This window comes from Balearica regulorum, chromosome 2 (assembly GCF_011004875.1).
Source record: "Balearica regulorum gibbericeps isolate bBalReg1 chromosome 2, bBalReg1.pri, whole genome shotgun sequence".
In the NCBI taxonomy this organism is placed as follows: Eukaryota; Metazoa; Chordata; class Aves; order Gruiformes; family Gruidae; genus Balearica; species Balearica regulorum.
Window position 1 is genome coordinate 133,321,193 of NC_046185.1, and position 12,219 is coordinate 133,333,411.

A 12,219-nucleotide genomic window follows, 5' to 3' on the forward strand; every position below is an offset into this window, starting at 1 on the left:
CCCCATTATTGAAGTTTGTTTACTAGTCCCTGGCCACTAGTGAGAACATATTAGAAGCCAATGGAATTTGAGAGTCAGAAATCTGACAAGTGAAAGATTTTTATCCCCTAATTCCAAACTGATTTCCAAATTGATTAAATACTCAGCGGTCCTAAAGAATCTCAGGAATCTGGAGATCTTCAAACTGAGGTTTTCGGGTTGTCCTGTTTGGATGCACTGAGTTAGTTAATATGAGAGGACAGGATTGCTTCTATGCTGAGATTGCAATCCTTTTGCCCTGTATGGTGGTAGATTAAAGTCAAGTGCAATACAGAATGTGGTTGGGGACACAGAACCTTTATGCAGTAAGGGTTTAAAGGATATCTAATGTTATTTTTTTCTAACAGTGGACAGACAACTCTATTTTCAAGACACTCATGCTTTCTACCAGTTCTCAGCGGATGAATGTACCTACCTTTTCTGTGAATTTGAGAAAGAGGAGGGATGGAAGAATGGAGTAAAGCTCCTACTTCAACTACTGCCATTGTCTCCTCCCAGGATTGACATGTGCAATCTGTAAGTGTGCAAATACAGCTGTTTTCAACTTCTGCTGACTGTTTTGTAAGTAGTTGGCTTACAATGACACCGCTTATCCCCAAACCACCCTGCAATGAGCCAGCTTTCTTTTCAGGGTTGACAAGCTTTGTAGAGATGGGCTTTTCAGCTGAGAAAGTCAGTGTGGGCAGGTAAATGAAGGCACTCAACTAGGGGGTTTTGGTGGTTCTTGCGCACTAGCTTGCTAACTCTAGGTTGCTATATTGCCTGGGCAAATGGCTTGCTTATTTTTTTGGTCTCCTCTTACATTTGGAGATTTGGCACAGATTTGGCAGCAGGCATGCTGTGAAGCTGATTGACTAGCAGATCAGGTACCCTTCTTCTGGGTCAGGATCAGCTATCGAATGGATGGAGAGAATGGGTAGGATTGTGGTAGCATCAGTCATCTGATTTTAGTTTGCTACTGCACGTTTGCACGTACAGAGCTCTCTAGCCTCACGCTATTATTCCTTTTTCAGAATATACCGTTTAAGAGTTTCACTTCCTATATGTCCCCTCTTCCATCTGACTATTGGATGTTATACCCTCTGTGCTGATACAGCTGTGCTCTAAATGTTGTCTATTTAGGGCAGCTAGAAGGAAACCATAGTTATCTGTGCCACAGTGAGAGGCCAAAATATAGGAAAAAGGTGTCAGTGAGAGATCTGGAGGCTCATGACCCCTCATACCTTGGCAAATCGGCAGGAGCTGGCTTGTATAGACCAGTTGGGTTAAATTCTTTCATTGTCCCTAGCATGATGAAACCTCAAACCTGATACTTATACTGTGGAGAATTGTTACTCTGCCAGTAGTAGGATTTATTCTCTTTGAAGTCAAAGACAAAACTTTCTTCTATAAGAACTTTCCTTCTCTACCTATTAGATTTTAAAAACACATTCTCTCAAATAAATTTCCAATGGAAATATTTTAAAGGAGCACAAAGCCTAAAATCCCTGTAAGATGTCTCAAGCCCAGTTTCTTAAATCCAGACATTTAGTCTGATTCTTAAATGTGTTGAGCAGGTATATAAAAAAAACCTCAGTAATTTCTGTGCATGGCTCAGGGCAGAAACTTGATTTGCTCTCCTTTTGCTGACTGCCTTCACTAACCAGAAATTGGCAGTTCTGGAGTGGGCATTCCCTTGAAAATGCATTTATTTGGTCAGCTTGAGTGAGTGTAGCCAAGTGACAAGGACCCCAAATTGGCTGAAGCAGGGCACCAAATGTGATCTTCTAAGCAGATGACTCATATGGGAGAAAACCTTTGAATATTTTTGCAAATAGAAATTCTTGTCTTCCAGCCTACTCTGGTGCTATGCAGTTTGGCTGTCCCTCAAATATCAGGGCATCTTCAGCGGGAATTAGGGTTTTCCTCGTTATCACTGCCAATCAGGCCACTTGTCATGGTTCATGACTACTCGTACAAAAGCTTTGAATAAAAAAGACAGAACAGATAGGACATATTGATGTGTTATGTGAAGGATGCTGGGTAGGAAAACGGATTAAAGACTTTTTAGGTTTGAGCTGAAAATGCGTCCTGCATGCTGACCTTGGCTGGAGAGTACCACTACTTTACAGTCTGCTTTGCTGTTTTATCGTTCCAGTGCAACTGTCATTTCTAGTGGAGGATGATCCCTGTCACATTAATTGAACAGTTATTCATTAATGTACATTTACAGATCCTTCCTGCTCACATTATTCAAATTTTAGTTGAAGCTGGATTCCTTTTGGGAACATTGTCACTGAAGAATTATTTTCTGGAGGTTTTACCTGTCAGATTGTGAGGGTGCTTTTTTAAAAAAAAAAAAAAAAAAAAAAAGGAAGGAATTGAATTTTAAATAATAGTATACTCTTGAGGGAATGTGATATTAAAGGCAAAGGAGGCTTTTCCAGGTTCAAAATTCTCCATACTTGGTGCAAATAGCACACCGCTAAAACACAATCTGAAAGGGAATAGATGTGATGAGGTATTTGTTAAAGTTATCTGACCAGATTAAATAAACCCATATGCTCTTGTTTGTGAGGAAAGTAGGTAATTCTTAAAACTCTTCCTTGCAGTGAGTGTTTGTCTTAAATATGTAAGCTGTTCTGCGTACCATTAGAAGCATAGTCTTTCTCGTAATTAATATTTTTGTTTTCATTTTTCCGCCTTAGTTTTTCTCATAGTCTGTATTGATGGCATTAATTCTGTATGTACACAGAGACAGAGAAATTCTTACTTTATTAATTAGATTCCATGCTTTTGATGGAATCAGAAGCAACTAGCTGCTTGTACACCAGAAGGCAATGCTGGGCATCTCCCGGTGCTCCTGAGTGCCAGACGAGCTCTGTCTCCTCCGCAGCTGGTGGGCAGCAGCCTTGCGCTTGCCTGGGCTGCTGGGTGCATCAGGGGGTCTCTCTGGAGCACCATGGATCTGCTCTCCCAGAAGGAATCTGCAGACCTGAGTAGGCAGTAGCAGCTCTGGGGACTTCCTTCAGCAGTTCTTCTGGAAACCCCGTTAAATAAGCATGGTCTGGTCTCAACTTTCCGTACAGATTTTTGATGGATTTGTGTTTTCTTCTGGGTGGTATTAACAGTGCTACCAAATAATACTACAGTAAGTTCTACAAAGAAAATAGTGTTCTGAAGCCTGAGATGTGCTTACGGTTCCTGAATAAATGCTCCCTGTTGCCTTTTGACCTTGACAAATTCCCTACATTAAACATAACATTGGTGGGAACCTGCCATGGAAAACAAGATAGGACCTAGCAAATTTTTAGCAGCTCACACTAAACTGAAGGCTAGTGTTATGAGGTGTATTACACAGGACTGAGCCGCTGTAAATGTTGTCAGATGAGATGGGACTGATGCAGAGGCCTCTTGGGGTCATTAAACACCCTATGTTAATCACAGCCAATTCTGCTTGAAGAGAAAAGAAGTGAATATTGCAATAGCCTGGGAACAAAAGATCTGTATTGAAAGCTGTGCCATGGACTTCCTTACAACCTTGAGCGATCACTTAGGCTCTCATCCAATGCCTGCTGAATTCTTCTCCAGTGACTGCAATAGCTTTGTATCAGGTGTTTAATCTTTATGTGTTTCTATTTCATTCTTTGTAGATGGAGGTGTTTATAACAACACCCAATTCCCAGAACCACTTGTAGACTCAGTGAATCTTTCAAGAATGCATTGGGTACCTTAGATTATTGAAATGTATCCCATAGTATTTTTTTTTTTAATTATTTGAACAGATGTTAACAGGGGATTCTTTTCTTTATCTCATATTGCTTGTTATTTTGTTTTCGGAAGTGTTAGACTATATCCTGTATCTTATATGCTGAAATAATGTACATGTTATTAATTTCAGAAAAGTAACCATTCTTAAAAATAATTTGGTTTTAATGCAAATAGCCAGGATGGGATATTCATTCAGTTACTGCATTATGGAGTTCTTGGAAAATTTTTTTGAATGCAAACATCTCTTAGGTATCCATGGGTCTTTTACTGGCACTGTAGGTGGATTGTAAAGCCAGCGTAGAGATATACGTAGTGGCTTTACATTGGACAGTTGAGGTCCAGGCCCAGGCCCACGGGTTCATCCACATTGCTTCCTCTGTCAGTGGGTCGGGAAGCACTGTAGTTGCTTTCATGTGGTGTAGGGTAATAATCGCGCTGTACCTGACTTGCCTGCATGCAGATCTAGGGCAAGCATCCCTGCATCTCGCTCTGCTGAACGCACTACCGAGCCCATGGACCACTGAGCTGTGTAGGCTTTAGGCTGGTTTGCCTGGGCTTTGGAGCTCCTGTCTGATATCAGCCCTACTAGGTCATAGCTGGCCCCTTTCGAAAAAAAAATAGGGTGATATCTGTCCTGATTCTGTTCCTCGATGTATGTTCTGTTTTATTCTTTTCTATTAGCCTGGGTATCATGATACACGCTTCCTCTCTGATTCTAGAGAGCTGACGATAATTTTTAGTATATTAATGGTTTCAGAAGTGTTTGATGCTCATATGTAGATGAATACTGGGAGTATTTTTAAATAGAAGATGAAATGATAAAGGCCCAAGACAGAAATAGCTGTGCTATATGCTGTTCTGGGTTTATAGATTGCATCTGTGGCTGTGTCTACTGAGCTGCTATCTTTTGCCTCCAATTTAGAAGAACCAGGTCCTAACCTGGTTCTGAGAGATCAGAAGAGATCAGATATGTAGGGAAACATAGGCATCTAAAGAGGTCAGTTATTTTCATCTCATTCCCAACTGTAAACAGACTGAATAAATCGGTCTTTGTAAATGAAACTGCATTTGTTTATTTCTTTTGGGCTGTTTATAACACTTAAAATGTTAAATCACATTTTTCTTTGAAAAGGAAAGGCACTTGTGAAAATAATTGTGATTTCTAATCCAAATTACCATTTTGGTCTGAATATGCCCCAAAATGAATGCATGTGTCATTCTGTGCTTTCTGACCTTCATTTTTTTTAATCAGGGAAAGAAATTTTTGGACATGGGATGTAAGAACCACAATATACCAGCTGCATGTTCCAGACATGTTGTCAGCTCTCTCCCTAAACACATCAAGGCATATGAGCAATTAAATAATTTAGTCAAAGATAGAAGCTTCTGCTAATACCTGGGATTTATTTTTATTACAGCAGCTGCAGCTTTGCATATCTGCTCGGTTTGCTGGCACGCCACACTTCTTGAAAACCATGAAAAATAAAGATCTCAAGAGCTTTTTTCTTCTTCCCATAGTAATAAACCTATCATGTTTGGTATCTATCTTCTGATTGTCAATAAACCTTCCGAAAGGCTTGCAGATGTTCTAGTGATGGGAATTAGGCTGTTTTAAAGAAAAATACAGTCCAATCCCATGCTGTCCACAGCAGCTTTTGTGTGGCTTTTTCATATGGGTCCGACTTCTGTGGCAGTTTCTAGAAGAGTTCTTCCTGCACTGCCTCACTTCTGCAAAGACACAAAGTACTCTATCTTGTGAGTTACTGTCAACAGAACCTGTCAATAGTGTTCTCAGCCATTGCTTGAGTTTGCTAATTTATGGCTTCTTACATGTATTCTTTTCATTTTCACTTGTTTTTACATCAAACTTAATGTGTCTCATAATGATTTTGATGTCATCTACTTTTATCTATGTGAGCTTGCCTTCCACACCTTAGCAAAGCTAAATAGTGGTGTGCAGGTGGAAAACTCTTTGCTCTGTTGATGGAGTGTGTTTTTAGCAGAGCAAAATACTCATTCAAATAAGCAGCTCTAAGTTAAGAGGGTCCTGTGTTCTTCAGTTCTTCATCATATATTTTTAGTTGAGGAATTCTCTCACTGTTTTACGTAAGTCCAATCAAGACAGTTCTTGACAGCAGGGGACAAAGGGTGTTCTCTGTCATTACTGACACAATTAATTATTGTCATATTGCAGTCATCATTTTGATGTGGAATCTCAAAAGCCCTTTTACATTAGTGCCTGTGGCTACACGGTTCCTTGCTTTCCAGGAATCAAAAGATGTTGAAACAGAATGAAAGAAATAATAAAATCTTATTTTTATTTTTTTAAAGGCCTGATCAAAAAATAGAAGATACGGCAGAAACCAATGCTGAAATTCTTGCTCGTCTTACTTCTGCGGTAAGGTCACTGCATCAAAGTTTGTACTGATCATGTTTGAAATATTGTCATGTTTTGGATCCTTTCGAATTAAAGACTTAGTCTTAGTGAGCAGGTGTGCGTAATGCAAACTACTTCTTTGTCTCTGAAAGGGGGAAGCTTTTCTGGTCTTTGTGCAATTCCACAGCTATTCAAATCAATTCAAGCAAGGACTGCTGCGGTCTGCTCTTTTTGCAGAAAGGACCTGGGGTTCCTGGTTGATAGCTGGTCAAACACGAGCTGGAAATGTGCCCTCATGGCAAAGCAAGCCAACTGCCTCCTGGGCCGCATTAGGGAGAGCGTTACCCTCAGGCTAAGGGAGCTGATCATTCCCCTCTACTCAGCACTGGTGTGACACATCTGGAATGCTGGCTTTGGTTCGGGACTCCCATTACAAGAGGCATATGGACATACTGGAGTGTATCCTGTGAATGACCATGAAGATGATCAAGGGATTAGAGTATCTGACTTAGAAGGAGAGGCTGAGAGAACTGGGAGTTGAGCTTGGAGAATAGAAGGCACAGGGAGGATCTTATCAGTGTGTATAAATACCTGATGGGAGGGAACAAAGAAGATGGAGCCAGGCTCTTCTCGGTGGCATCCTGTGACAGGACAGGAAACAACAAGCACAAACTGAATTTCAAGAAGTTCTACTGAAATATAAGAAAAAACTTTTTTCACTGTGAGGGTGATCAAATGGTAGAACAGGTTCCCCAGGGAGGTGGTGGAGTCCCCATGCTTGGAGATGTTCAGAACTCAACTGGACATGGTCCTGAGCTGACCTGCTTTTGAGCAGTGGGGTTGGATCAGATGACCTCCAGAAGTGCCTTCCTACCTCAACCATTCTATGAGTGTATGGTTTTATGAACATTACACCTAAATCATGGTATCAGCAAAACATGAAATTAGTGCTAGTTCTGTTTTGGGTACAGAGATGAAAGTGAACGAAGCAGAGTGAAGTTGTCATGAAAAAGGCATGAGGATAAGAACTACTTTACGTAAAATGAATAAAGTACTATCTTGAAATTGTTGAAAAATGGAAGGGAAGGAGAATTTGTGCTAAATTTCATAAAGACAGCTGTCTTTACAAAAGATATTTTGTAAATGTGTTTGAAAAGCTGGTGGTTCTGTATGGTCAACACCTTATGCAAAAATAATTTAAAATTGAAAGCCGGAGAGGCACTGTTTACAAGGGCACGTAGTGATAGGACAAGGGGGAATGGCTTTAAACTGTAAGAGGGCCGATTTAGATTAGATATAAGGAAGAAATTTTTTACTGTGAGGGTGGTGAGGCACTGGAACAGGTTGCCCAGAGAGGTTGTGGATGGCCCATCCCTGGAAGTGTTCAAGGCCAGGTTGGATGGGGCTTTGGGCAACCTGGTCTGGTGGAGGGTGTCCCTGCCCGTGGCAGGGGGGTTGGAACTAGATGATCTTGAAGGCCCTTTCAACCCAAACCATTCCATGATTCTATGTATGAGATTAGAAAATTTTGTTTTTGAAAATTGGGGAGGGGGTGTTATGTATATATTCAAATTCCTTGTTTTATCTACCTTTTTTCCCTGACTTTGAAAATTAAAGGAGATCTAAGAATCTGTGTCCTCCATTTTTAGTTCCATGGGGAGAAAAAACAGAAAAACAGAAAAAACTCTTTGGGAATTTATATCTTTTAAAAAACCCACAAAACTACCAACTCTATAAAACATTGCCAGGATCCCTCAAAAGCTTCACCTCTCTAAACTAGAAGAAGAATGCTTTTTTTATCAGTTAAAAGTTTAAGAACTGGATTTAACTGTTGCTGGATACACTTGAGTAAAATGCATATCCTTAAACATGTGAGTAATTGACGGAGAGTTCAGAGTGCTTCTCATCTAGCTTGCAAGGTCAAACTTTCAGCTACATTCTGAGTGTTTCCAGCAGCAGGGCACATGGACAGATTTTAATTTTTTTTAAAAATGAACCATTTTATTGCTGTAGCTAACTAGCTAAAGAAAAATTAGGCAGTTGCATCTCCAGATGGCCTGAGACCCATCTATTGCCACGTCTATTGATCTTTTCTCCTGCCTTTTCTGATTTTCCACACAACTGTGTAGGGTCTCTGTAATGATTTTCTATTCTTACTCCAGAGAAAAGACCTGATACCAAAGCAGAGTCTTCTAAGTATTAACATCGGTATATTAACTTCTCCCTCAAAAACCTCTGGAATATAATCTGGAATATTGTTTTTTCCCCCAGTAGACTGGGATCTAAAGTACTCCCTGAGAGGTTATGGAGAGCCTTTATGTGTCGCAAGGGAATTTGAATCTTCAGCTTGCACTGCTCAGCAGAGGGCTGGACTCACCCGGATACAGGTTGTCAATTTTTTTTTCCTGTCAGCTTCCAAATTTGTATGAAAACAAGAGTCCTGTGAGCAGGAGCTAGAAACCAAAGGTGAAGGTCTTAGCCACGACTTAAAATTTGTTCACACTATCTTGCTTTTTGGCTTACTGAATGTTTACATATTTTGTACAGAATGAAACCATTCTCCCTTGAAGAATTCATAATTCAGACTCGTGTTCACAATACTCTTCAGACTAGCACTTCAGAAGTGGAAAAACCCTCTTACTTCCAGCCCAGCACTGAAGCAGACAGAGATTAGAATTGGGTTTTTTGGTATGTTTCTAGATTTGGAGGCTTAAACCCCATCGGTGCTGATACTGCCACCGTCTCTTCTACTTTTCTTTTTGCTTTTTTTGTAACGGAATAAAACATTTTGTGTCAAGTCAGAAGGATGCTTCCATGTCATCTTTTCTTTTTTGGGGATTAAATTCCCAAATTTTTAAACCTAAACTGATTGTGAAGATCCAGCCCAAGCAATGTTGGAGGAATCTGTGTGCCTAAAATATAAATCACTGTTTTAGCATGTGAAAGCGCAGGAAAAACTATAAGCGTACATACACATAAGGTCTAATTATATATTTTTGTAACTCTGTATAAGCTATTGCTGTTGCAGAGGTTGAAACTCACCTCACCTAAATATTATTGGCCATATGGCAGACATCTACATCTGAGCTAGCTTCCCCAGGCACTTCTTACAGCCGGGGAGGAGGAATAGGCACTTTTAGGATGCTGAATATGATTGGCTTTGGAAGTCTGCTTTAGGGAAAGACAGTCATACCTTGGGCTCCCCTGGTAGGGTGTGCACTCTCTGTGACAGGAGCACGGAGTGACTAGCACAGACATAGGCATCTGTACAAGTTTGGTGAATTCTTCTCTCCACCTCTTTTTCTTTACTGTAGCCTGACTTTCTTTGGCCTTTCTCTTATTACTTATTCCCTACTGTTTTTATTACAAGGTGGTGTTCCTCTTGTATAGTTCCACTTTTCACATTCACTGCACAATTTGTGATTTTTTTTTTTTTTTTGATGATTCAGCCAATCTAGAAGTGATTAGTTAAGGAAATGCAGTCTTGGGTTTAAACAATGCTTATGGAGATTGTAGAAGATAATAGTGATAGCTGTGATGAATTGATGCCAAGACAGAAGGGCAGTGGAGAAAAAAACTGCAGAGGTTTCTTTCTCAATTTGTGCATAATGTATGGAATACACCTCTTCTATGAGCAGAGTCAGATACAAAAGACAAGAAACTAACTTGTCGGGGGTCTCACTTTTTCTTTATGCTTTATTCCGTGATGGAAGAAGCAGAGTCAGTCAAGATAACTGAACGGAGCCTATGGAATTATATGCTCATGTCATATGCTCCATTACAATGAAGCACTGACAACATCGTCAAACTTAAATTGTAAAGGCAGCTGACATGCAAGCAGTGCAAAGTGCCATTTGAAATACGTTTGCATTAGATAATCTTTTTGGTTATGAATTTTTAAGAAAATGCAATGATTACTCCTGGGTTTAAAAAAGCATTCCAGATCTGTCATGCATCCCATGTCATATCCCAAAGAGCAGCTTCATATTCAATGTCTTGTCTGCTAAAACCAGAGCACAGGGGGATGGCTACGAGTGTTTCCACTGCAAAGCTCTTACCTTACATTGTGATGGCACAGAAGAGAATATCAGGATGTTAATGCAGCGTATCTGGGAAATACATTTTTCGGGTACTTTAAGATGTTAGCCAATACTACTTTTATTTAGTCCATCAAACTATCATTACTTAAGATGCAAAAAAGTGAACTAGACTCTTTTCTTTCTCAAAACCCTGCTGTTTAGAGCTTTCTGTTGCAGGATTTAATTTTGAGATTCTGTAAGGATGGTCACTTTGGCTCTAGATCTGAAGTCCTATGTGGCACATCATTGACATCTACAATACTGTTTTACAAAAGACTACTACATGCAGAAGAAGGGGGGGGAAGTAGAGGTGTTATGCACTGTCTACTAGATGCACAATATGCTTTCTATGATAAAATAACAGATTAATGGTTAAGAGAAGAACAGTAGTTGTAATTTACTTTTGAAAAATCTCTACCTCTGTCCTTTAAAGATGAGAAGATTCACCATATATAAATATGCTATTTGTATTTAATCAAGCAGAAGTATAAGTGGGTACCACTCTGTATGCACTCTCTTGCTCTTTCATATTGCAGAAAGAAAACTGATTAAGATGTGATAACATGCCAACAACACACTCAATGTTCTCTATCAGATTTTCATAATATTTCTGTAAATATTGTGTGGTAAGCTGGCCTTTAAGCCGAATCAGTTTTGGCATCTGCAGTGCTACTCAAAATGGGATACTAGATAGTGTGAGCTTTGTAGCGACAAGCTATATGGGTAAACCAATTTTTTGTATTTAATATCTCAATTTATTGTGGTAGGCATAGCTTTTGTTTGAATGTGTATTTTACTTTGAGTCCACATTATTATCTTCAATGTGATGTGCAGCTATTGATTTTGTCAAACAGGCAGTAACTGAAATCCTATTAGGAAGAAGTATGATAATGTGTAGCATGTGTGCAGTGAGGAATGAATGTTGTACACAGATTTCCATCAGTGTAATGATGCATAGGAATTGCATGTCCAGCAGAGACGTCAAGTGCATTTATGCTAAAATAGACAAAAAAAAGCATATAGATTATGAAATCTAGGGACACCAAGCAAATCCAGAAGGATGTTCAGCAGTACCAGTTCTTTGTGATTTGAGTGAATCCTATGAGAGGAAGCTCAGACTGTCAGGATGAAACCCTTTGATGAAGGAATGTTTGCTTAACATTAAGACTAGAAGTACATATTTTTTCCTGCTTTAAGTGAAGGGTTTTGCTCAGATTAAGTAATATGCCAGCTGCATTCCTGGCACACAAAAACCAATGAGATATTTTGCATAACATAGACAAAATACAGAAAAACAGCCTTCTTATTGCCTGTGATGTTAGCACTGTCTTTCAAACCTGGAAAGTGCCACCTTATAAGCAAAAGTAATACTGCAAATGTAACTGCAGGATGCCACAATGCTGCTTTTTCTTCTGAGGAGATGGGTTTTTCTTTACACTCCCAGAACAATTTGCATTTTTCTATTGTTTGATTGGGTTAATTGGTATGTTTACAACTGTTGCAGATTGTAGTGTCTCCTAAGGCTAATCTTGAGATAATGTATTTATTAAATGCTAAAAGATAAAGATAAGACATCAGTGCACTGTTTCTTGCTATCAGTAACCTGTGACAATAGACCAGGATTGGGGTGTCAACATTGGTACCTCCTGCTGAGTGTAATGAAGGGAGAGGGTCTGTGCAGTTTAGCCATGAAAAGTCATGGTGGTGTTATTCAGAAGCAACTTGGGCTTTTATTGAAAATCCCACTTTAACTCTGGTTAGCTTGTATGTATTATTACTAGCATATATTAATTGCTGCAAGCACACAAGCACACAAGTTGTTTTTCCACAGAAGAACTGTTCTTTCCCATCTTACAGTTTGTGCTTACATTAACCATGATTAACAGTCCTCCAGACGTGGGAATGAGTGTACAGGAAGGAAGGAAGGGAAGGTAATACTGCCAGCTTGCACAATTGTGCTGGAAACAGGACGAC

At 39.6% G+C, this 12,219-nt stretch overlaps 1 protein-coding gene across 2 annotated transcripts in view; it reads left to right on the forward strand.

The window, feature by feature from the left end:
• Positions 1-12,219, forward strand: part of RAPGEF5 (Rap guanine nucleotide exchange factor 5) — a 161,076-nt gene that overhangs the window by 31,906 nt on the left and 116,951 nt on the right. For both annotated transcript variants that reach the window (XM_075746030.1, XM_075746028.1), the window contains exons 5-6: positions 387-555; positions 6,121-6,187. Coding sequence is in view for 1 of the 2 variants with exons in the window: in XM_075746028.1 (XP_075602143.1) it covers positions 387-555; positions 6,121-6,187 (236 nt within the window). In the remaining variant the exon portion in view is untranslated. The remainder of the gene's footprint in view (positions 1-386; positions 556-6,120; positions 6,188-12,219) is intronic.